This window comes from Mirounga angustirostris, unplaced genomic scaffold, assembly GCF_029215605.1.
Source record: "Mirounga angustirostris isolate CCGP_5_RB_7025 unplaced genomic scaffold, mMirAng1.0.hap1 SCAF_8, whole genome shotgun sequence".
Taxonomy (NCBI): Eukaryota; Metazoa; Chordata; class Mammalia; order Carnivora; family Phocidae; genus Mirounga; species Mirounga angustirostris.
The window spans coordinates 73,399,239-73,425,906 of record NW_026991716.1 but is presented as its reverse complement, the minus strand read 5'-3'; the positions used below and the strand labels follow the sequence as shown (position 1 = coordinate 73,425,906).

Sequence of the window (26,668 nt, the reverse complement as noted above, 5' to 3'; positions counted from 1 at the left end):
ACCCACCATCTGCTAAAGTATGAGACAACCAGGCAGGGCTGGCTCCACCACTCATGAGCTCAACCAGAGCACACTGTAAACCACAGCTTCCTCTTGTGAATAAAACAAAGGTTGTAATAAAAATGGAACAGCATTTACTAAGCACTTGCCACACGCCAGCATCATGCAAAGTGGTTTTATTAAGAAAAACCTGATTTTGTGCTGTGAGATTGGTATTATTACTATTATCATTTTACAATGAAAACAGATCTAGAGACACTGAATGAATAGTTCAAGGTCACGTAAGTAGTAAGTGGTAGAGCTGGGACTAGAACCACTTCTGTTTGACTCCAACCTTCTTAACCTCTATGCTTGGATATAAAGAGCTTTGCATAAAGCCTAGCAGATAAAACCCTAAGTACCTGCAGTTTTCATGCTCTCACTCATCTTTGTGCCTTTGTATATAACAGGTAAATGATGACTGGTTGATTGAAATACAGATAGGTAGATGATTAGAACTGAGTAGAACAGAACAGAAGAGGAGTATTCCTTTTTTTTATACCATGCTTTTACTCCCTTATTCAGTCAATGGCTTTCACTCCTGAAGTGTGATGATCTTTCCAAAAGAGATACTTCCTAAGAACCCTTCATTGAGTTCCCTTTCTGAATTTGATGTACTTCCTCTGCTCTGATGGTCCCCTCTGTATAGCCCCGTACCTGCCCACTCAGTCCCTCTGGAGCAGAGCAGTGTACCACTGAATGAATACTTGGTAATAGATTTTTTTTTAAAGATTTTATTTATTTATTTGACAGAGAGATAGAGAGCACAAGTAGGCAGAACTGCAGGCAGAGGGAGAAGGAGAAGCAGGCTCTCTGCCGAGCAGGGAGCCTGATGCGGCGCTCGATCCCAGGACCCCGGGATCATGACCTGAGCCGAAGGCAGACGCTTAACCGACTGAGCCACCTAGGCGTCCCTGAATGCATACTTGAATGAGCAGAAGAGTCTCTGACAAATTTCTTTCTTCTACACACAGCTAACTTTTCCTACAAAAATTCCTTTGCAGAAAAATGCCTTGGTAAATTCTTATTTTCTTTATAAACTCATATTCGCATTTCCCCACCTTGATGTTTTCCAACCTGTTTCTCCTCCATTGCATTTCTTACAACTTCATTATTCATGAGCTCTTTGGAAGGAGGAGCATACCCCCCACTTGAGTATATCATGCTCCCTGCTGGCTTACAGCAGGAGCTCAAGAAATGTGTTAAATACAATTTTTTAAAGTTTTTACTTCCACTCCAGTTAGTTAACATACAGTGTTATATTAGTTTCAGGTGTATGATAAAGAAATACATGAATTCTTATTCATTTCTATTATTTGTATTAACGTGACAATACCTCAGGAAGAGTCTGTCCAAGAGCACTCAGAGCAATGAAAGAACATATCAGGGCAGGTTATCTTTCCACGTTCCTTTACATCTTAAGGAGCATTTGTAGCACAAACATAAGAAAATTTATGCAAATTCATACTGTAATATCATTCCACTTTTTTTGGTCCTCTCTGAAAATTCCAGTACCTTTCCTTATGTGTGCTTGTCAATTTTTTGCTGCTCTGCCCAAAGCTTCCCCCATGACTTTAATAACCAATCCTGGGGCGCCTGCATGGCTCCGTCGTTAAGTGTCTGCCTTCAGCTCAGGTCATGATCTCAGGGTCCTGGGATCGAGCCCTGCATTGGGCTCCCTGCTCCGTGGGAAGCCTGCTTCTCCCTCTGCTGCTCCCCCTGCTTGTGTTCCCTCTCTCTCTGTGTCTCTCTGTCAAATAAATAAATAAAATCTTAAAAAAAAAATAACCAATCCTGATCTGAGCTAAACTGTTACTTGTCATTAATGCTATAATCCTCACATCAGGCAAGTATTTTTTCTGACCTAAATCATACTCTTATGCTTTCTCCCTCTTTGTTTTTTTTTGCTTTCTAAAAGTTTCATTTCTAATATTGGGCTCATTCACTTACTAACCCTATTCATTCACTGATTCTAGACCTATGACAATCTTGTGTCTTTTCACTATAAACCTTAAATTTCACCAAATGCACTGTTCTGTAATTTAAGACAGCTGAGTGTAGCAAAATGGCCTTCTTCAGTATCTCCAACATCAAAATCATAGAGATTTAATGTGAGCCTCTGGTCTAGCCCTGGCTCCTCACCCTCACTGCTTTCTTCATGCAGAAGCCTAAAGCACTACTTAAAAAGACAAAAAGAAAAAAAACCTGGTGCTCTTACATGAAAAAAACTTTCCTCACTTTCCATCTAGCCCAGCCCAGCATGTTCAACCACCTAAACCCCTGAAATGTTGCTGCCATTTAAAGCTAAACACAACTGTAAGGACAGGAGATCTGATTCTTCTGTGATTCTTATTAAATAAACTCTTGTTACATCAACTCTGAGGAATAGAGTCTGATTTGTTTAACACCTTCAGCAGGTGTCTGTTAATATTTACATTTGATGTGGATAATTTGTCAAAGTCTAGCGGTGGCTTTGGAGAAAGTCTCTGTTGACTAAAGATAAAGCCCAGAGGTTTTTCAGGTCATCTGAAGCAGCACTGGAAGAACGAAGATATTCCAAGACTTCTGGCTCCAAGTTTCTTGTTGGATTATTAACAACACCCTGCAGTGAGAAGTGAGGGAAAGCCTGTGTCTGTATGTCAGTTATCATTCTCACGAATTCTGGACACAGGCCAAAGTCGACCTTCCCTTTGTGGATAAGCAATTTCCTTACTTAGACACATTTTTAGGTGATTATGAGGTGACTACATCTCAAATCATTTTATTTCCAAATACACTGTACGCTAAACAGAATTTAAGCTACCATTCAATTATTGTCTCTTGGTTACAGTGCAAACAAATACATGATGTCACAGTGCTGTTCTCCTCTACCTCTTCCTCTTCCATGAAAGATGCCAATTAACTGATTGAATTAATCTTTCCCACTGTGTTTGGACAGAAGCCTTCTTACCTTAGCCCCGCAGGGAGTTACCGTCAATCAACTAGCGCTGGCGCTGGAGATGAAATCAATTTTTCATGCTTGCCCTAAGATAATAATTTTGTGCGGCATCTATTTATTGAGTTCTAACAACAATAAAATAGACCTTTGGTGAGTAATATGTGGCTGGAACCTGCTAGCGAATTCAGCAGCCACACCGACGAGAGGCTGCCCGACCACCCTGTCCTCCGAGCCTGTGCGCCAACTCCCAGGTCTTTTCTTTCCCAAGGCTCTTCCTAGTTGCCATTTATTCATTTCCTCCTTTCACCCGTAAACAAATGTGCCCTTTGGTCTTGAGGACTGGACCTGAACAAGTGCACGGACAGAAGAAATAATGAGAACACGCCTCAGGCTGAGAGTAAGAGAGAGAAAGCCCCCCGTTGTCGGAGCGGGTCCGCCTGAGCCCTGACGCTGGGATTTAGGCACGGTCTGCAGGAGGGGACACAGAAGTCCGTGGCCGTCTGACAGCCGTCTATGAAGGTCTTTCATTATTCTGGAATGTTTTGCTTTTATGGAGAAATCGTCCCTTTCTGATCTCTCCAGCTACAGCTGATCGATCAAAGCAGTAGACAACACGCATTATTAAACAATATGTATTAACTGAGCCCCGTCATTCATTTAAAGTATCTCCGACACGGGGGAAACATTTGCTAAATATTTGCTGAAAAAATGAACAAGTAAATAAATAACGGAGGCGAGGAAAGAGCCAGAGAATTAATTCCCAAGGCTGGAGCCGTCGGTCCTCCGCCCCCTGGGCTGGTTGCTACTGGCGGCCTCCTCCGCGTCCCCTAGAACCCTGTCCCAGCGGCATCACATCTCTGTGCGCTGCAATGGAAACAGAGGTTACAAGACACGGTCGCCCTGACCTCTAGTACCAAACTGGTAAAGAGTTCTGTTTCGAAATCCTCTGATGAATGGTCACGGCAGACAGAGTAATAATTTAAGCGAGAAACTTGGCCGTAAAAGGCAAGGAAGCTGCAAAGCCCTAAGACCTGAGCAAGCATCACAGGCCAAGAACCTGTTCGGCGTCGCCTCACACAGAGCCTGCCTTCTCAGCTGGGCCTCATGTCCCAAAATAAATAAAGCTGTGAAGAGGCCACAGGGGCCCAGCTCTGGTGAGCTCCTGGTGGAGCATCCTGGGTCAGACTCTACTCGCAGCAGAATTTTTATTCCAAGTGTTACGAAAAGTTAGATTCCCCCCAAGATTTGGAATGACACCCCGCCCCCCTCCATCCCAGGCCTGCCCAGCTTGAAGCCAGACACTGACAATGTGCCCGCTGGGACCGGGACCGTGCGGCAGATGCCCGGATCCCTTTCCTGTCTCTTGTTTCAAGGGCCATGCTAGGGAGCTGCCTGGGGGTGGTTTGGTGGTCCCCTCCCCATGGTCCCCACTCCCCCCATCTGCTGGCCGTTGAGGAGTCCCCTGCCAGACCAACGACCAGCAGAGAAGGACACTTACCCCCAGTAAGCTTGTGGATGAGACACCTGTGAGGATGCATGTGATCCCATGTGTTGGACAAGAGCTTCTGCCAAGAAACACCCAAGAAGCAGTGAAACACCTGGGCAGCCCTCCCCTGTCCCCCCGGTCCCCCAGCCATGAAGCCAACCAGCCACGAAATCCTGTTGCTACGGCTCCTACACCATCGTCTCTCAGGGGGTCTTCTCTACCACACACCCACTGTTCCCTCCCCCCCCCCCCCCCCCCGCGCCGCTCCCTCACTTCTCACCCAGACCTTTCTGGAGTCTTCCAGTCGGTGTCCTGGCCCCCAGGCTCACAAACCTCCTGCCCATTCACCACAGGCCTAGAGAATGCACTTCCAAAAACATGCCCACGGCTGCTTCTAGCCCCTGCTTCGTGTCCCTCCAGGGCCTCCCGCTTCCCACCGAAATCACAGTCCCGACTCCTCAGGCACCACAGCAGTCCCTTCCTGACCTCCCTGAGCTGGCTCACTTCTGCCAAACTTCAGGGGCCCTCAGGTCCAGGAACACTAAACTACCCACGCAGTGAAGTGCCTCAGATGCAGCTCTAGGTGAGTGACCTCCCCGTGAAGCCCTCCGTGCTGCCTCGGTGTGCCACCTGGGCGGCAGACGCCCCGCACCAGCCACAGCCTAAACGCACTTCTCCGACACCACTCACCCTTCTGGCTGTTGGCTCACACGTCTCTCTCGCAAAGGCAGGAGGGGCCGCGACTTCCCCTGAGTCCTTGGTGACCCCGACAGACACCAGGCACCAGTGCCCAGCAGCTGTTTACTGAGTGAATGACACAACCACCACTCCACCTGCTCCTTTATATAAGCTCCACCTTACTCTGATCTGGTATGCGAGACATTAAAACTTTTCAAAGGTGGCAGGATTTAAAAAAACAAAACAAAACAAAACTTGGTAAACAGCTGAGCAGTATCTTGTGAAGTGAGAGAAACCAAGCTACTCAGAAGCAGGTGAAGAGTTTAGTCAACTGCATCACCATTCCCACTAATATCGTACTGGCCTTTGTTTGTGAATGAAACGGATTCTTAAAAAGAGCTTGAACGGTTTTGTGTGTCCTGTGTGTATACACGAGAACATTATTTAGATTTCATAATGGCAGTTAGGGAGAAAATGGCACTTTTTAGAGTCTTTTCCTACTGGAAATCTGCTAAGGAGACCAACTATTTGGTCTATCAAAGAATATCTATATCTGAATTTGAAAGGGGACATTTCAGAGCCTCAGCTTTGTTCACAGAGGACTGTAAAAATTACCAGGGAGTTTGACATAAGTGAATTTCAAGAAGGAGTTTTTTTAAATATAAAACATATGACAAAAAGAAAGACTGATCATTAAGACTCTCATGCTACATGGCCAGGCCCTGTTCACATACTGACTCATTTAATCCTCACAGAGCTATTAGGTAGGTGCTATTATTTGTCCTTTTCATAGATGGGAAACTGAGGCACAGTGCTCCTGCCACTAGCAAGAGGCAGAGCTGAGGTCTGAACAAAAGTAATGAGGCTTAAACATCCAGGTCTTAACCACTCTGTCAAAGTGACCTAACGGAAATACCTGGAAGGGTTGGGTATCACTCAACTAGTTTCCTACAGGGTTCTAGGGTGCCAAGTAACAAGGCCCTAGTGCTTGTGCTCAGGAAGGTGACAGGGCAGACAGGGACAAGGCAAGACAAGAGCATGTCCATCCGTCCATCCATGCACCCATATGTAAACCCCATGGGGACCACAGGGAGGGACGCGTGAGACAGCCTGCCAAAGACATGGGCAAACGCTGCCCGCTCAGGACCAAAGGAGCTCAGAGTGTGAGCCTCACCTCCTTAGTGCCAGTCAGGAGAAGCTCACAGGCAAATGACATCAACTGTATGAACAGATGAGGCAATGAAAACACAAGAGCTGAGGCACTCAAATGTTCCAAGTGAAGACAAGAGGCTTAAACATGAATTCACAAGAAAAATGAAGGAAATAATTGATTTAAGAGCAGTGCAGTATGCTTGATGCAAAGGAAAATGATTTGTTATAAGCCACGGAAATCAACTGCAATGTCAAAAAGCCCTTTGTCAGAAATCCGCAGCATAGGTATTTAGCTAGTCATTTACACACTAGCTCATCCCACTAAGGACCGGGGGTTGCAGTGCACCCTATAATGGGAGGCTTACAGGGAGAGCCTGACCGATTCCACAATGGGGCTTAGTCGCCAATCATTCAGGGAGACTCAACAACCACCTTAAGAGGGGGCGATTGCAAGTTAGGTTGACTTGACACATTTCTGGAGTTGTAGACCATTTCTGGGGTTGAGCTGTGCTCCCCCCGACCCCCTAGTTGTGGGCTAGGGCATGTGGGTCCTGGCAGGTGAATGTGGCCTCTGACTGAATGACAGAAAAGATCCCAGGGCTCAACCCAGCTCACAAGCACTTCAATGTTTGTTGAAAGAATGAATGAACAAGTCCTAAACAGACAGCATTTCAGGTTTTCCCTATCAGATGGAAAAATGTACAAACCCTCTATGTGCAAAATGCACATAACAACATTGCATGTAGAGTAACCTGCTCGCCTCATTGGGTTCCATGCAGGTTTAACTATATCCCTGAGGGGCTAGAGGGCTCCAGCCAACCTGTGGTTTATATACGGAATCAATTATTCAAGGGAAGGAAAAGAAGTGTCAAGAGGATTTTCAAATTCTAGTTATGTGGTTGAAGAAAACAGACATGGAAAGAGCTCACACAGTACTCAGGTGTATTTGTGGGTGAACTGCTGAAAGCTGCTGGCTCAATGTGTGACTTGTTTGTGGTTTGTTTGTTTGTTTGTTTTGCCAATTTTTAGTTAAGGAAACTTACATGCCAGAACAAGAACAAGATGAGCTAAGAACCTGCCTTTGCTCCCTCCCTCTCTGGTGCTCACTCAGCCCACCTCTGGCGTGGGACTCACTCTGGAAGACAGGACATAGGAAGGCCACAACCACAGCCACAGGATGGGGTGGGGGCCATTGACATCACTGAGGCTTGGGGATCCACAGACACCCAGACGGTCAAAACTTTGGAGCTCTGAGTCTAATTTTCTTTGCTACTGACTTTCTTGCCTTGAAAAACAAAAACAAAAAAACAAAAACCACTACCATCAATATACCTCTTTCAAGCTTCACACATTAGCATTGCTAAGTTGTCTTCCTCAAACCTGGGCTTGTTATGGAAGATAAAGTAATTCTGAGAGTTTCTTTGATGTGAGACACTTTGAAAGCACCTGAATGGAAGGTGACTTCTCTTGGCTCAGGATTAGTTTTCTGGGGAAAAGAGGAAACATGCCCATTATGCATTTGTTTTTTTGTTTGTTTGTTTTAATTTTATTATGTTATGTTAGTCACCATACATCATTAGTTTTTGATGTAGTGATCCACGATCCATTGTTTTCATATAACACCCAGTGCTCCATGCAGTACGTGCCCTCCTTAATACCCATCACCGGGTTAACCAATCTCCCACCTCCATCCCCTCTAAAACCCTGTTTGTTTCTCAGAGTCCATAGTCTCTCATGGTTCATCTCTCCCTCCAATTCCCCCCCCATTTTTCCCTTCCTTCTCCTAATGTCCTCCATGTTATTCCTTATGTTCCACAAGTAAGTGAAACCCTATGATAATTGACTTTCTCTGCTTGACTTATTTCACTTAGCATAATCTCCTCCAGGCCCATCCATGTTGATGTAAAAGTTGGGTATTCATCCTTTCTGATGGCTGAGTAATATTCCATTGTATATATGGACCACATCTTCTTTATCCATTCATCTGTTGAAGGGCATCTCGGCTCTTTCCACAGTTTGGCTATTGTGGACATTGCTGCTATGAACATTGGGGTGCTTATGGCCCTTCTTTTCACTACATCTCTGTCTTTGGGGTAAGTACCCAGTAGTGCAATTGCTGGGTCATAGGGTAGCTCTATTTTTAAATTTTTGAGGAACCTCCACACTGTTTTCCAAAGTGGCTGTACCAACTTGCATTCCCACCAACAGTGTAAGAGGGTTCCCCTTTCTCCACAACCTCTCCAACATTTGTTGTTTCTTTCCCTGTCCATTTTTTCCATTCTAACTGGTGTAAGGTGGTATCTCAGTGTGGTTTTGATTTGGATTTCCCTGATGGCTAATGATGATGAACATTTTTTCATGTGTCTGTTAGCCATTTGTATGTCTTCTTCAGAGAAGTGTCTCTTCATATCTTCTGCCCACTTTTTGACTTGATTATTTGTTTTTTGGGTGTTGAGTTTGAGAAGTTCTTTATAGATCTTGGATACCAGCCCTTTATCTGTAGTGTCATTTGCAAATATCTTCTCCCATTCTGTGGGTTGCCTCCTTGTTTTATTGGCTGCTTCCTTTGCTGTGCAGAAGCTTTTTATCTTGATGAAGTTCCAAAAGTTCATTTTTGCTTTTGTTTCACTAGCTTTTGGAGATGTATCTTGAAAGAAGTTGCTGTGCCGAAGTCAAAGAGGTTACTGCCTATGTTCTCTTCTAGGGTTTTGATGGATTCCTGTCTCCCATTGAGGTCTTTCATCCACTTTGAGTTTATCTTTGTGACTGGTGTTAGAGAATGGTTGAGTTTCATTCTTCTGCATGTGGCTGTCCAATATTCCCAGCACCATTTATTGAAGAGACTGTCTTTTTTCCATTGTATGTTTTTTCCTGCTTTGTCAAAGATTATTTGACCACAGAGTTGAGGGTCCATATCTGGGTTCTCTATTCTGTTCCATCGGTCTATATGTCTGTTTTTGTGCCAGTACCATTCTGTCTTGGTGATCACAGCTTTGTAATAGAGCTTGAAATCGGGCAGCGTGATGCCCCCAGCTTTGTTTTTCTTTTTCAACATTTCCTTGGCAATTCGGGGTCTTTTCTGATTCCATACAAATTTTAGATTGTTTGTTCCAGCACTTTGAAACATGTCATTGGAATTTTGATCGGGATCGCATTGAAGGTATAGATTGCTCTGGGTAGCATAGACATTTTAACAACGTTTATTCTTCTGATTCATGAGCATGGAATATTTTTCCATCTTTTTGTGTCTTCTTCAATTTCTTTCATGAGTGTTTTGTAGTTCCTAGAGTATAGATCCTTTACCTCTTTGGTTAGGTTTATTCCGAGGTATCTTATGGTTTTTGGTGCTATTGTAAATGGAATCGTTTCTCTAATTTCTCTTTCTACAGTTGTGTTGTTAGTGTATAAGAAAGCAACTGATTTCTGTGCATTGATTTTGTATCCTGACACATTACTGAATTGCTGCTGGATGAGTTCTAGTAATTTGGGGGTGGAGTCTTTTGGGTTTTCCACATAAAGTATCATGTCGTCTGCGAAAAGAGAGAGTTTGACTCCTTCTTTGCCAATTTGAATACCTTTTATTTCTTTTTGTTGTCTGATTGCTGTTGCTAGGACTTCTAGTACTATGTTGAACAACAGTGGTGAGAGTGGGCACCCTTGATGTGTTCCTGATCTTAAGGGAAAGGCTCTCAGCTTTTCCCCATTGAGGATGATATTCCCTGTGGGTTTTTCATAGATGGATTTTATGAACTTGAGGAATGTTCCCTCTATCCCTATACTCTGGAGAGTTTTAATCAGGAAAGGATGTTGTATTTCGTCCAATGCTTTCTCTGCATCAGTGGAGAGGACCATATGGTTCTTCTCCCTCCTCTTATTAATGTGTTCTATCACACTGATTGATTTGCGAATGTTGAACCACTCTTGCATCCTGGGGATAAATCCCACTTGGTCGTGGTGGATGATCCTTTTAGTATTCTTGGATCCTATTAGCTAGGATTTTGTTGAGGATTTTGGAATCCATATTCATCAGGGATATCGGTCTGAAATTCTCCTTTTTGATGGGGTCTTTGCCTGGTTTGGGGATTAAGGTAATGCTGGCCTCACAGAATGAGTTTGGAAGTTTTCCTTCTGTTTCTATTTTTTTGAAACAGCTTCAGTAGAATAGGTATTATTTCTTCTTTGAATGTTTGGTAGAATTCCCCAGGGAATCCATCAGGCCCTGGACTCTTGTTTTTTGGGAGCTTTTTGATCACTGCTTCAATCTCGTTACTGGTTATTGGCCTATTCAGGTTGTCAATTTCTTCCTGTTTCAGTCTTGGCAGCTGATAGGTTTCCCGGAAGGCCTCCATTTCATCCAGATTGCTCAGTTTATTGGCATATAGTTGTTGATAATAATTTCTAATAATTGTTTCTATTTCCTTGGTGTTAGTCGTGATCTCTCCCCTTTCATTCATAATTTTATTAATTTGGGTCCTTTCTCTTTTCTTTTGGATAAGTCTGGCCAGTGACTTATCGATCTTATTAATTCTTTCAAAGAACCAACTTCTAGTTTCATTGATCTGATCTACTGTGTTTCTGGTTTCTAATTCATTGATTTCTGCTCTAATTTTAATTATTTCTCTTCTAATGCGTGGCTTACGCATCGTTTGTTGCGTTTTCTCTAGTTCTTTAAGGTATAGAGTTAGTTGGTGCATTCGGGATTTTTCTGTTTTTTTGAGTGAGGCTTGGATGGCTATGTATTTCCCCCTTAGGACCGCCTTTGCAGTATCCCATAGGTTTTGGACCGATGTATTTTCATTCTCATTGATTTCCATGAATTGTTTAAGTTCTTCTTTGATTTCTTGGTTGACCCAAACATTCTTGAGTAGAGTGGTCTTTAGCTTCCAAGTGTTTGAATTTCTGCCAATTTTTTTCTTGTGATTGAGTTCCAGTTTTAGAGCACTGTGGTCTGAGAATATGCAGGGAATAATCTCAATCTTTCGGTATCGGTTGAGACCTGATTTGTGACCTAGTATGTGGTCTATTCTGGAGAAAGTTCCATGTGCGCTCGAGAAGAATGAGTATTCTGTTGTTTTAGGGTGGAATGTTCTGTAAATATCTATGAGGTCCATCTGATCCAGTGTATCATTCAAAGCTCTTGTTTCCTTGTTGATTTTCTGCTTAGATGATCTGTCCATTGCTGAGAGTGGAGTATTGAGCTCTCCTACAGTTAACGTATTGTTATCAATATGACTCTTTATTTTGGTTAACAGTTGGGTTATGTAGATGGCTGCTCCCATGTTGGGGGCATAGATATTTACAATTGTTAGATCTTCTTGTTGGATAGACCCTTTAAGAATGATATAGTGTCCTTCTGTGTCTCTTATTACAGACTTTAGTTTAAAATCTAATTTGTCTGATATAAGAATTGCTACCCCAGCTTTCTTTTGAGGTCCACTGGCATGGAAGATGGATCTCCATCCCTTCACTTTCTGTCTGGATGTATCTTTAGGTTCAAAATGAGCCTCTTGTAGACAGCATATGGATGGGTCCTGTCTTTTTATCCAATCTGCAACCCTGTGCCGTTTTATGGGAGTGTTTAGGCCATTCACGTTGAGAGTGATTATGAATTGAAAGATATAATTGAATTAATTGTCATCATGTTGCCTGTGAAGACGTTGTTTTTATAGATTGTCCCTGGAAATTTCTGTTGTATATCCCTCTTGGGGTCTTTCTCCTTTTATAGAACGCCCCTTAATATTTCTTGCAGGGCCGGCTTAGTGGTCACATATTCTTTCAGTTTCTGTCGGTCATGGAAGATCTGCATCTCTCCAACCATTCTAAAGCCTTGCCAGATAAAGTATTCTTGGCTGCATATTCTTCTCATTTAGTACCCTGAATATGTCTTGCTAGGCCTTTCTGGCTTGTCAGGACTCTGTGGATAGGTCTGACATTATTCTGATGTTCCTCCCTCTGTACACAAGGAATCTCTTCCCCCTAACTGCCCTTAAGATGGTTTCCTTGGTTCTAAGATTTGCAAGTTTTACTATTACATGCCGGGGTGTTGCCCTGTTTTCCTTGATCTTAGGAGGGGTCCTCTCTGCCTCTAGGACTCGAATGTTTGTTTCATTCCCCAGATTAGGGAAGTTCTCAGCTACGATTTGCTCAAATACATCTTCTAGTCCTCTCTCTCTCTCCACTCCCTCCAGGATTCCAATTATTCTGACATTGGAACGCTTCATGGTGTCACTTATTTCTCTGATTCTATTTTCATGGATTCTGAGTTATTTTTCCCTGGCATCCTCTTTTCCCTTTTTATCTATTATATTGTCTTCCAGGTCGCTTATTCGTTCTTCTGCCTCACTTACCCTAGCTGTTAGATTATCTAGTTTGGATTGGATCTCACTGATAGCATTTTTAAGTTCTGCCAATTCACCTTTTATTTCTGCCCTTAGAGACTCTATGTTGCCATTAATTGATTTCTCCATTCTAGCCATTGTCTTCACAATTGCTAGCCTGAACTCCATCTCTGACATCTTGGTTATATCTGCATCCATTTGTAAATCTGCAGCATAAGTCATAATCTGAGTCTTTTCTGTTTTAGGGGCTCCTCCTCCTAGTCATTCTGTTGATGGGTGTTTGAGGGAATGTATAGAGTCCAAATTATTGACCAGAACCCAAGCAAGATGCACCTGTTTTCTTGGGACCTTAGGGTTGCTGGCCTCTTGCTTTCCCAGCCTGTCTTCTGGGGGAGGGGCCTGCCGCGCTGTTACTCACGCAACCCTGTTTGGGCGGAGTTGCCCTGCTCCCCTGTGGTGGGGGATGGGCTCGGTGGGAATCAGTTTTGGGGGCTTTTGTTCTCTGGGGGCTTTCCCTGGCAGCTTTCCGCCTCTCTTCTGTGAGTCAGAGCAGAAGAGACCGTTCCCAACCCTCTGCCTCAGAGCAGAGGAATCGCAGTCTGTTCTTCAGTGAGCTCTCCAGGCCACACCGTCTCCATTCCTGTCTGTGCTGCTATAAATTGCAGCATCCTGGGTTGTGCACCCCTCCGCAGCACCCCAGTCCTGCCTCCAGGTCGGGGCACGTCTCTGCCCTTTGTGCTTCTAAAACCGCCAGCCGCTCCCAGTTCACGTGCGCAGGACCCCGCTGCTCCGGGTTCCCGCCCCGGGGCCTGCCCTAAAGTCCTTTCCGGACGCTACCAGTCTGCGAGTCTGTGCCCGTCTGCAGCACGCGAGGCTGTCACTGACTGGCAGTGTAGGATCCCCATGGCCAGGCACCCTCCCACTGCCGTTTATCCTCCCATATCTGCCCGTGGAATCACGGCTCTCTGCTTCGTACCTCAAAACCAACCGCCTGCGATATTCTGTTTGTAGAGATCCAGATCTTCTTACATCTCAGGCTGGTTTCGTGGGTCCTCAGAGTGGTCTGGTAGATATCCAGCTCAATTCTGGGGACCAGTTGAAATAGGGTCCCCTACTCCTCCGCCATCTTTCCCCCCTCCCCTCTCTCCACTATGCATTTGGATATGTATGACACATCTGAGGGCTTGACGTTGTGTCTTCTTCAGACCAGATCTTTGGTTCTTGAATTCCCATGGTCAGGTGTTAGAATGTCAGGCATTTATGCTTTCTTTTGCTTATCACCCTCCTTCATAGGTCTTGCCCAGACTCTCTATGTGGTCAAGAAGGGCTCAACTGGGCACTGCCTTCTATCCACTGAATAGCAGGTTTCTCCCTAGCAAGTCTGATTTGCTCTGCTCAGCACTTAGCAGGGAGCCTGGCACATGTAGTGCTTAGTGAATATTTTTGGACAGAATGAATAAAAGGGCCATAAAGACAACAGGCTTGAAACTGGGCTCATCATCCTACCATCCCTTAGGCCATCATTTTCTATTACAAATAGAGTAACGCTCCATTCATATCCTGAGAACCTCTTTACCTGGAAACAGTGTCCAATGGAAGGTACCATTGGGAGAAGACCCAAGCCATCTCTCCACAAGGAATTAGCTGTTGTGACAGTAACTGTGGGGGAGAGTAAGAGAGTTGTCAAGCAAACTTAGACTTGTACATAAAATTAAGTTCTGGGACAAACCAAGTCATACTGGTAGATTAGAAGCAAAACAGAGGGCAGGACAGGGCCTGCGCTGCTGAGTGACATGCAATGGGCCACCCTCTTCAATTCCTCTGTCCTATAGAAGAGGAATCCCCTGCTCAAACTCACATAGCTGATGAGTAGGAAGAGGCAAGCAGGAAAACCCAGGTGTCGTGACGTCCCGTCCAGATCTCTTTCCACTGCCCCTGTCTGCCACAGTTCCACAGGGTTCAGTCCTGTCTAGTAAGCTCAGGAGGAGCCTTCAGACTACATTTCTGTGCTGCAAATAGCAGGCTTCAGCCGTCAGGGGGTAAGGTTAACTAGAAGAACCCGTGCTCGTGGGTGGTAGTAGAACCCTGCTGACTCTCCCTGTGCACCTGGCTTGAATCCTCTTAGTCATCTTTTGATTGTACCCTCTCCTGAGTCACTCCTGCCCCAGAAGGTGAGCAGGGCCAGCACTTCCTAACGTCTCACCATGAGCTGGCACTGTGCTAAGCGCTTCCCATGAACTATGGTGTCCTTTTGACTCCACAACAACCTCTGCGGTGAAGACTGTTATCACACCCATCTTACACATGAGATGGAGGATTCATGAGATTAAATAACCTGCTCTCCGCCCACAGACTTTTAAGTGGCAGGGAGGGGACCTGATCCCAGGCAGTCACCCCACAGGTCATCCTCTTAGCCCCATGCCATACTGCCTACCCGCTGAAACCTTCCCGTGGACTCAGCCTTTCTTTCCAAACCATCACCATAGTTCAGGGATCATTTCACCCTAGACTGCCTCCCAGCCTCTTCTCCACCCTCTTCTCGGGGGTCTTCTGCCTCCCATCCATTTCTGCTTATCCTCCAAAACTGTGATTTCCCTGTCACTGAGAGGTTTTTTTTTCTCACATCAACCAATTCTCCAGATCTCTGGGGTTACCAACTGGGTGTACAACAATGACCCCTTCCACGAGTTTGATAATTTGCTAGAACAACTCACAGAAACCAGGAAAGTGCCTTAGTTACTATTATTGGTGTATTATAAAGGCTACAACTCAGGGATAGCCAAGCAGAAGACATGCATAGGGCAAGGTATGCCGGGGGCTGGGGTCTGGTAGAGCTTCTGTGCCCTCTCTGGGCACACCACCCTCCCGGTACCAAACCAGAAACTCTCTGAACTGCATCATTTAGGGGGTTTTTATCACATAGGCATGATTGATTAAATCACTGGCAATTGCTGATTAACTCAATCTCCAGCCACTCTCCCCTCCCAGGAGGTTGAGGGGAGGAGGAAAGTTCCAATCCTCTAGTTGTGGCTTGGATTTTCTGATGGCCAGTCCTCCTTCTGAAGCTATCTAGTGGTCCCCAGCCATCAATCATCTCATTAGCATACAAAAGACTCTCGTCACTCAGGAGATTCCAAGCGTTTGAGGGCTGTGTGTCAGGAACTGAGAATAAAGACAAAATATCAATTTTTTATTATACCACAGTTACCTTCTGCTCAGAAACCTCCAGTTTCCCACCCCCCTATCGTGACAACAGAGGAGAGCCCAAAGTTTTCAGAGTGGCCTTTAAGCCGTGTACAACCTCATCTCCCATGGTTCCTGCCACCTCAGCTCTGGTCCAAGCTGGTCCAGAATCTTGCAGATTCCTGCCTCTGTACCTCTGCCCCATCCTCCTGCCCCTTCACTGAATCAAAACATTTTACTGAACTGAAATTAGATCAAAACATTTCTTAGGATGATTTGTTTAGAAATGCGCAGAACCTCAGAATGAGCTGGTTCAAATCTCTTAGTTATAGATGAGGAACTGGTGATCCAGAGAGGTGAATAGCATAGCCCCAGATTATAAATTTATTATCTCTCAAAAGGCAGAGAGAACAGTACTGATCTCTGAATTTCTGGTGGTGAGTACTGGGGATGATAAGCTTCAAATTAATAAACTCTTATATAAATTTTCAAAAGCACAAATCACAAGGCAAAAAAAAAAAGAGTAATTTGATTATACCAAATGAAGGATTTCTATTCAATGAAAGACACTATGGATTGAGTTAATAGATTTAACATACTCAGAAGATATTTGCAATTTCTAAAATTGATCACAGATCAATATCTAGAACTCCTAGAAAATCATGAAAAATAGAGTAAACTTAATTATTTATTTAAAGATGTATTTATTTATTTTAGAGAGAGAGAGTGCACGCGCACATGCAAGTGCATGTCGGGGGAGGGGCAGGGGGAAGCAGACTCCGCACTGAGTGAGAAGCCCTACATGGGTCTCCATCTCCCAACCAGGAGATCATGACCTGAGCCAAAACCAAGAGTCGGATGCTTAATTGACTGAGCCACCCAGGCGTCCCCCCATTTATTTATTTATTTATTTAGAGAGTGAGTGCCAGCACGCAAGTGGGGGGAGTGGTAGAGGGAGAGAGAGTCTCCAGTAGACTCCCTGCTGAGTGCAGAGCCCCACTGGGGGGGTGGGCCTCCATCCCAGGACCCTGAGATCATGACCTGAGCAGAAACCAAGAGTCGGACACTCAAGCGACTGAGGCACCCAGGTGCCCCTAAACCTATTTTTTTTTTTTAAAGGGGAAAGGTTGCGAACATGCAATTAGGGAAGACAAAATGCAAAAAGTAAATATGCCAAAGTCACCAGTTATTAGAAAAATAGAAGATCACATAATGAGAGGACATTTCATACCTACTGGAAAGCTGGATAATGCTGCAGCCTATGGGTAAGGATTGGGGGCTTCACATCTGTGTGGGTGTGGAGCCTGGGGAGAACAGAGCACTCCTGTCACTCAGGCAGTCCTCAGTCAAAGTAAGGATACCCATCCCCGAGACCAGCAATTCTGCCCTTGCCTATGGATCCCAAAGAAAGCCTCCCAGGCCGGAAGAGCAGGAAGCCATTCGGAGCAGTGCACTTGTGTGTCCTAAACCATCACCGGGGGAGAGGAGGGTAAAATCTGTGGAGGTCTCTGTGCGGCATGATGCAGGGTATACCCACAGAGCCAGCACGGATGCGGACAAGCATGAAAATAACCCGCTTAAAAAGCAGAATCAAACTATAAATACAGAGAATAAGCTAACCGTGGCCGGAGGGAAAGGGTGTGGGGTTGGGCAAAATGCGTGAGGGGGCAGTGGGAAATACAGGCTTCCAGTTACGGAAGGAAGAAGTCTCTGGAATAAAAGGCCCAGGATGAGTTCAGTCAGTGACACCGTTGCACGCTGTGCGGGGACACAGGGCAGCTACACTTGAGGTGAGCACAGCCTATTGTCCAACCACATTGTTGTACACTTGAAACTAATGTAACATTTTGTGTCAACTACCTTCAAAAAAAAAAAAAAAAGAAAAAAGAAAAAAGAAAACCCAACCAGTTGAGGACAAAACAGAATGATCTGAGCAATAGAACGAGTTACATAATTTAAAAACATAAGACCCTTAACTATGATAAAAGTTCTGCAAGTACACACAAACAGGAACATCAAACAGTGGTTGCTCACGCAGGAGGTGGAGAATGTTGATGAAAGGTGATCTGATTGGGGGCACCCCCGGGGTGAGTTAAGGCAGGGACCAGAGTCCCCACCCTGCCTGCTGGCTCAAGCACCAAGGAGCGGTTTGCTGACAGAAAGTGGGCTCAGGGGCAAGAGCCAGCTACAAAGGAGGCTGCCCTTCTCCCCGAAGCTCACTTCCTCCCAGCGCGCCCCAATGGTGGGAATCCCACCTCTATAAACAAATCTCTCAAACTCTGTGCTCTCAGCGGTTTTCACAATCCACTCCATTAGTAAGCATTAAGAATAGTTTACACAGGCGTGCCTGGGTGGCTCAGTCATTAAGCGTCTGCCTTCGGCTCAGGTCATGATCCCAGGGTCCTGGGATTGAGCCCCGCATCAGGCTCCCTGCTCGGTGGGAAGCCTGCTTCTCCCTCTCCCACTCCCCCTGCTTGTTTTTCCTCTCTGGCTGTCTCTCTCTCTCTCAAATAAATAAAAAAACTCTTAAAAAAAAAAATTGTTTACACAATGGGGCTTAGAAAAGATGTTGGAGGGGGCAGATGAGGTGGGTAGAGTATGCCAGGCAGTCAGAATCAGATCAACTGACTCTGTAAAACCCAAACCTTCCCTTCCTCACAGCCTTCTTCTTTTTCTTCTTCTTCTTTTTTTACCCCTGGCAGGGCACCAAGAACTAACCTTTACTGAGCACTTCCTATGATCCAGCAGGGTGCCAGGGATTTTTACATTTGTTATGTTATGCACTGCTCACAAGAATCCTACACAGCAGGGTGGGGGTTATCCCTCTTGTTTCCCAGTCAGAGAAAGGAACCGGGCTGGCTCACACTGTGAGTGCCTCTGTGCTGTCCTCCTCACACCTTAGGGGACACTCATCCTTCCACCAAGACAGTTATACCAACTAGTGGCTTCTGAAATTCTCCCTCTACAATTCCCTGCCTGGCAGCTGGGTCTAGGGGGTCTCCGGGCTGGCCCTGGGGCCTCTGGAGGCATCAGAACTGCTCCGGCAGCGCTCGCTGGGACATGCAGGTCTAGAAAGTCTACACCTCCTCCAAGGCTCCTGGGGTGAAGCTAGATTCTAGTAGCTTCCTCTTTACCCTCTATAACCTTGAGGCCTTAGATGTAGCTCCTCTAACCAAGTCCAGTTTCTAGAGAACTGGAGATGCCCCTCGACAACTGTTTTCCACCCTAACCAGAATCTCCAGCTCCCTGGAATTGAAGATGTGGTGAGCGAGTGGATGGAGGGGGCCAATATTTATAGCAGAACAACAATAAATTCCCTGAGCTTAGAATACTATAAGCAAAATGACAATAAAAAATCTCTGTAAAACAAGAATACAGCAGAGCTTTATCACACGCTAAGGCATAACACGACTAGGATTCTACGCAGGTCAAATCATGTTTGTCAAACCCCAGAAGAGCACAGATGATGAGATACTATCAGGAACGTGGCCATGAGACTCCCCCTCTTTACCTCCTGTCAACATTATAAAGTAGCCTATTTTTCCTCAGGCCCCAGTCCAATTATTTTGAGTGAAACTTGAAAGAAAATTACTCCAGCCAACAAAAAGCATTCTAAATACTTCCCAGTGGTGACGCTCTGCAACTTGCAGCAAATTGCTCCAGCCTCACCCAGAGTCCTATCATAAACACTTGATAGGATAATTAACATCATGGGCTCCATTTGACTTAAAGAGGAAAACATTAGTATTAGGGAAAACTAGGAATTCTCCATTTTTTTTTTCTCACCAAAAGGAGTTCACATAGCTATGGAGAAAAGGGTATCACAAAGAGAAAAGTTTAAGAGTGGTGATTTATATGTGAAATCAAAACAAACTCACATGATGTTTATTTTACCCTTCTGGGAGGAAATGGAGATGTAAGCTAGTAACGATTCAATTCAGTAAATATTTATTCTGTTATTATCCCACACAAAGCATCAGGCAGGTTGGGCTATGGAGATACCGATGATAAGAGACCATACAGGGTTCTTGAGACCCGCCCCCCGATTCTTCTGCGCAGTCCAGACAGCTGCTGGTGAGCCCCACTCCCCCCACCCATGGACTCAGAGGCATAGGGATTTGTTTGAATCCCTATGCTTTCAGTGTCTCCAATAACCTTACAAGCAGCCATCAGAATGGAGAGGAACTCCCTCTGCCCATCTCTCATCTCTCTAGGATGAGCTTTCTTGGTGGTGGAAAAAACCAAACAGCTCTACCTTATCATCTTTTCCTGTCCTCCCTTCTCCAAGTTTCCAGGGGAAAAATAACCTCTGGGCTGTTTTCATACTAAGTGTATTGTTAGCCCTCTGTACCCCAGCCTGGACCCCACCTCTCCTTCCCTTCCCCCTGGACGGGTGCTCTCTTCTTCCTCTTCTAAAGCTCTTAAGATTTCTTGTCCCCTGTTTCTCCATAGAATCCCTTTACTCTAGGGTTTTACACGGGGTTAAACTTGGGTGATGGTTTGATGAAAAAAAAAAACCACATATATATGTTTTGGTCATATTTATTACTGCATAGCTCCTCTCTGCTCATTTTCTAGAGTTTAGTCCAACAAATAAGGCATTGCCTTTCATAGAGCATTTGCGAGCTTGGACTTAAACTCTTGCACATGTTTCAAGTGCCTCACCTCTTCAGTTGGACTCTCTAAACCTGTGCTGCCAAACTGATTTTACCAAAATCCTTTGAACCCCCAGTGTTTCAGCATTTTCGTTCTTTCTGGAAGTTTCTTTCTTTCTTCCTTTTTAAAAAACCTGTAGAGAAGTATCTGGTAATAAAAAGAACTAACATTTACAGAGGCCATGCTATGCATCAGGCAACCCTCTGAGGTAGATCCTCATCTTGTAGAGGCTGGAAGTGAGGCACAGAGAGACTAAATAACTTGCACACAGAAGACAGCGGAGCCAGGACCCTACCCCAAGCTTGTGAGCTTAATCAGGCTCAAGCTGCGACATGTAAGGGATCTGGAATCCATTCTTATCGTGTCTCTCTCTTTTGGAGCTGGTGACCAGGACATTGTACTCAACCTCTTTGGCCCTGAGTTTTCCCTCCAATAAAACCGAAATAAAACATTCTACTTCGGTCGCTGATCCTGGATAATTGCCAAGGCTCCAGCGCACGCCAGCTGACGCCCTCGGAGGTAGGGCTGAGTCCCTCTCCTCCAAAACAACCCGCGCAACCACATCAGTCCGTTTAAGACCAATCATCCAAGGGACTTCTATGTCTGCATCTCCCTGGCACGCCGGCCAGAGCCCCGCTTTCTTCCCACATCGCCCTGAGCCCGGTCCGAGGCCGGCCACCCGGTGCCACGCCATCGGCTGCTCCTCCGCGCCGGCTGCCCTCTCGGTTCGGAGCTCCTAGCCCGGGGCTCGCCGGCCTCCCCGGCCAGCCGCACTTACCATGGCATCGTAGCGCAGGGCGTTCATGAAGTGCGCCACCTCGGCGCCCTTGTACACGGTGAACCAGATGGTGCCCTGGTACTGGTCGCCAGCGTCGAGCAGCAGCACGTGCGGGTCGGTGCGGCGGATCTGCTGCACCTTGGTGAAGAGCCGCGCCACGCCGCCCACGCAGCGGCTGGCGTTGACACACTTGCTCGAGTCCTCGCTCGTCTGCTCCAGCCGGCTGTGCACGTCGTTGGTGTGCAGGATGGTGAGTTCCCAGGCGCCAGCCGCCGGGCACAGCAGCGCGCCCAGCGCGAGGAGCCGCAGCGCCGGGGCTCGTGCGGCTCCGCGACCCATGGCGGCGGCGCGAGGAGCGCGAGCGTGCGGGCGGGCCGGGCGAGCGGCGGCGAGCGGCGGCGAGCGGCGGCGGCGGGCGCGGGAGCTAGGCGCCCGGGCTGGCGGGGCGGGGCGCGGCGCGGCGCGGCGGGGGCGGGCCTCCTTCAGCCCGGAGGCCGGCCCCACAGCCCGGCGCACGCCCGCGCAGTCACCCGATCCGACCCTGGCACCCGGGGCGGCCGCGGCGCGCCCGGGCGGGGGCTGGCACCCGCTGCCGGCAGCAACAGTAGGGAGGTTGTTCCCGGCGGGGCGCGGGCGCTGGCCACGATGCGGGGGAGCCGCGACGCCACAGCTGGTGGGCTGCGCTTTCCCGGGGGCGGGCGGGGGCGGCGGTTGCCACCCCGCGTCTTGGCGCTCGCGGTTTCTAGCCTCTGCTGAGGCGGGAGTTTTTCCCGAGGGGAAGGCACGGTTTGTGCTGGGCTTGTGCTTGCTTGAGCTCATCACTTGAAAGAGCGAAAGCGGGAAAAGAGGGGAAAGAAAAATGCGCGAGATGACGGGGAGAGCGAGAGGAGTAAAGAGAGGCAGGAGAGAGGAGCAGTTTGCCTTTTGGGCTGCGGAAGCCAGAAACGGACTGTGAGACGTGGCTGGCCGCTGTCTTTCCAGTTGGAGAACGCACCAAGTCCACGCTGTGTAGACGTAAAACCTCGGAATTTAAGACCATTCCCATCCAGTCCAGCATTTGTTCACAATGAAAGCCTTAGCCATGAAATGGCATTGGTGCGGGGACAGTTTCTGGAAGCTAAAACGGACCATGGGAGTAAAAGCAGCAGCTCTGTGGACGTGATGCTGCCTTCTGTTGCCTTTTTAAGGCATTTTTTTGTGTGTGTCCATTCCCTCCGTTTTCTTTAGGTTTTAATGTTTTAAGGATGTGGGGTGTGTGTGTGTGTGTGTGTGTGTGTGTGTGTGTACATGCATTAAGACAAAGCTTTGGGCAAGGAAAGCAATAATAGGAATGCATCCAATAAATCATCATTACATAGAATTTAAAATTGCAGATTTCCCCTCTGTCTAACCAATTGATTCCTGAATGCAATGAACAATCTAGTGCTTTGGGAAGGGAAGGAGAAGGGAATTAGTTTGGAGGTCCTATTGGGTGTCCATTGATTTATACTTTGCAGAACAGCATATGCGTTCCTCACACTTCCCAAAATGCGTCGTCAGTACTTTTTTTTTAGCTTTTTGGATTATATATATATATATATATATCCTAAAAATTACCATCTTAACCATTTTTAAGTGTACACTTTAGTAGCATTAAGCACATTCACATTGTTGGGCAACCATCACCACCATCCATCTGCAGAACATTTTCATCTTCCCAAAGGAAACTCCCTAGTCATTAAACAATACCTTCTACCACCTCTCCCCCCCAGCCCTTGGCAATCATCATTCCGCTCTGTCTTGATGAATTTGAGGACCCTAGGTACCTCATGTAAGTGAATCAGACAATATTTGTCCTTTTGTGGCTGACTCATATTTCACTTAACATAATGTCCTTTTCAAAGATTCATCTATGTTGTGGCATGTGTCAGAATTTCCTTCCTTTTTAAGGCTGAATCATATTCCATTATATGTCTGTCCATACCACATTTTGTTTATCTATTCACCCATCAATGAACACTGAATTGTTTCCACCTTTTGGCTATTATGAATAATGTTGCCATGAGCATGGTGTACAAATTATCTGCTTAGATCTCTGCTTTCCATTCTTTGGGCATGCTGGATCATATGGTAGTTCTATGTTCAATTTCTTGAGGAAATGCCATAGTTTCTTCTATAATGGCTGCACCATTTTATATTTCCAGCAACAATGCACAAGAGTTCAATTTTTTTCACATCCTTAACAACACTTATTTTCTGCTTTTTGGTAATAGCCATGCTGAGGGTTTGAAGTAGTATCTCACTGTGATCTGATTTGCATTTCCCTAATGATTAATGATGTTGAGCATCTTTTCATGTGCTTATTGGCTATATGTATATATCTTATGGAGAAATGTCTATTCAAGTCCTATGATTTACCCATGTTTTAATAGGATTATTTGTTTTTTTGTTACTGTTGCTGAGTTGTGGGAGTCTATATATTCTGGATGTTAATCCCTTATCAGATATATATATATAGCACATATTTTCTCTCATTCCATGGGTTGCCTTTTCATTTTGTTGAGAGTGCTTCTTGATGCACAAACTTACATATTTTGATGAAGTCTGATTTATCTGTTTTCTTTTGTTGTCTGTGTTTTTAGTGTCGTATTTGAAAAAACATTGCCATACCTGATGTCATGAAGCTTTTCTCCTATATTTTTTCTAAGAGTTTTATAGTTTTTGTTTTTAGGTTTAGGTCTTTGATTCATTTTATATCTAATATATAATATATACATGGAGAGAGAGGTGGGGAGGAGAGGGAGAGGGAAAAAGAGACATTTATCATAAGGTATTGGCTCACTTGATTATGAATGCTGAGTCCACAATATACTGCCTGCACTGGAGACTCATGAAAACTGGTAGTGTAGTTTGAAGGCCTGAGTGCTAGAGAGCCGATGGATTTACCTTGATTTTAAAGAACATGATTTTGTGTTTCATTCGTACTGATACATGCAGTTATTACAGAGTGCAAAACTGGGAATTTGGGGCATGGCAAGCATTGGGACTTCTGCATTAAAACCCAAATAGCTAAAACCTATGCAAATATGATAAAACAGAGGATTTTAATTGCAATTAAGATGTAATGGGAAAAGATGGTGTGTTTTAGGAAATCATTCTGGCAGGACTTAGTTAATCTTGGAATTATATGAATGTATAAAAAGTTTCCTCTTGAATATTCTGGGTAAGATTCAGTTTCTAATCAGTGGCTTCCCCCCCCCCCTTTTATATGCTCTGGTTATATAATATTATATTTTAAGTTGGCTGGATGGAATTTGAATTTTTATTATATTAAAGTAATATATATTTGTGTTTATCCAATGATTTCTGAGAATTTGCTGTTCTACCTTATGTTTAGCAATTAAAATAAGAATCCTAATATGAATTTCACCTAGGAGCCAAGAATCTTCCAAACAAAACCTCAAAGGCAGTATTGCCTGTATTATTATTATTTTTTCTCATTGGTGGATTTATAAAGCAAGTACTACTTACCTCCTTGATTTCCCTGAAGAAAAATTAAAAATTTGATTGGTACTGGTCAATGTAATACTAATTGGGAGAGTCTTTCCAATATATATGTTGCAAACTTAAGAATAACAATTTATTATATTTTAAATTTATAAGAGAATTTTGCACATTTAAAATGACAAGAGCTTACAGGCATGAAAAGATGCAAAAATTTAATATCTTTGAAGATGAGGTCAGGATTTAACAAAGTTAAAAGTATATATACTTGAATATAAGGATTCTGATGTCACTAGAAATTAAAGAAAAGGAGATAAATTGATTTTTAGCTGGAAATCATATGAGCCTTGTATTTATAACTAAGTCATTGCTGATGGACCAGAGGGTGATGACAAATAAACTATTGTATGGAAACAGATCTCTTATATGGAAACTCTCCTAGGCTTTTCCCATTATTTCAAGACAGAGGAGATCTTTCTATTAGGAGCTAAGAACAGTTACCATCTAAAACCAAAAGGAATCACTAGAAAGTTTTGAACCATATTTAGAATTAATAATTGTATTGATACTGTATTATTTTAAATATTTATTTATGTATTTTTGAGAGAGAAAGAGAGAGAGAGCATGCACATGTGCACATGCCACTGGGGGAAAGGGCAGAGGGAGAGAGATAATCTCAAGTGGAGAGCCCGCTGAGCCCCAGAGCCCAGTGGAGCCCAAAGGAGCCTAACAGAGCCTGACATGGGGCTCGATCTCGCAACCCTGGCCCAGAGCCAAAATCAAGAGTTGGACCCTTAACTGAGCCACCCCAGCACCCTGATGTTATATTATTTTTAATGTAAATTGTGGGATAAACTAAATAAATAATTATATTAATTTTATCAGGAAAAGGATTAGTATAAGATATTCAGTTTAGAGGAAATCAAGAATTTTATTAGGAACCCTGACCTTTTGAAGTAACAACATGATATTCTTTTACAGGAAAAACCTGTTTCGCTGTCCCACTGAAATAGCCCAGGAACAATTTGACCCCATGACACACTTTAATGTCCAGTACTGTGATCTCTAATACTATTTCCACTAAAAGGAACACCAAGGATCCTTGGAGAAATAGCTGATTCCATGTCTGGGGCTAAAGGCACAAGTAAACATAAGATTTAGGCAATGTATACAACATGAATCTGGGGATTGGGGCACCTGGGTGGCTCAGTTGGTTGAGCAACTGCCTTTGGCTCAGGTCATGATCCCAGGGTCTGGGATCAAGCCCCACATTGAGCTCTCCTCAGTGGGGAGCCTGCTTCTCCCTCTTCCTCTGCCTGCAGCTCTCCCTGCTTGTGCTCGTGGGCTCTCTCTCTCTGTCAAATAAATAAATAAAATCTTAAAAAAAACCCACATGAATCTGGGGAAGTGGCTAAAATGCTCATTTTCCTCTTTTTTTATTTTTTGAAGATTTTATTTATTTATTAGAGGGGGAAGGGACAGAGGGGGAGGGAGAGGGACAAGCAGACTCTGCACAGATCCTGACGGGGGGAGGGCTCAATCCCACGACCCCCAGGCTGTGACCCCAAGACCATGATGTGAGCCAAAACCAAGAGCCAGACGCATAACCAACGGAGACATCCTGGCACCCCATTTTTAAAAAAGATTTTATTTATTTGAGAGAGAGAGAGAGAGAGAGAGCGCACACATGGAGGAGGCATTTTCCTCTTAAAGGTGTGGAATCATTGTTGCAATAACTATAAGTAGGGTTCTGGACTTCTTTTCAGGGTCAAAAGCAGGAATCTAGGCAGCTTCCTGGCCTAAATCACTGGTAGTTGTTGAGGTCATTATCATTAAATCAAGCAGAAGGCTGTCTTCCAATTGCTATAATGAGAGGCTGAGATCATAATTCATCTCATGAGATTGCTCATGATGGTTCCAATACTTGGAGGACATAT

At 45.0% G+C, this 26,668-nt stretch overlaps 1 protein-coding gene across 2 annotated transcripts in view; it reads right to left on the bottom strand.

Annotated features, from left to right (window-relative positions):
* Window positions 1-21,678, bottom strand: part of NT5E (5'-nucleotidase ecto) — a 56,360-nt gene extending 34,682 nt beyond the window's left edge. The window contains exon 1 of one of the 2 annotated variants that reach the window (XM_064597836.1): window positions 21,249-21,678. In XM_064597836.1, the coding sequence (XP_064453906.1) occupies window positions 21,249-21,587 (339 nt within the window). In that variant the 5' untranslated portion in view covers window positions 21,588-21,678. The remainder of the gene's footprint in view (window positions 1-21,248) is intronic. The other variant, XM_045867190.3, reaches the window with a different exon arrangement.
* Window positions 21,679-26,668: the final 4,990 nt, after the last annotated feature.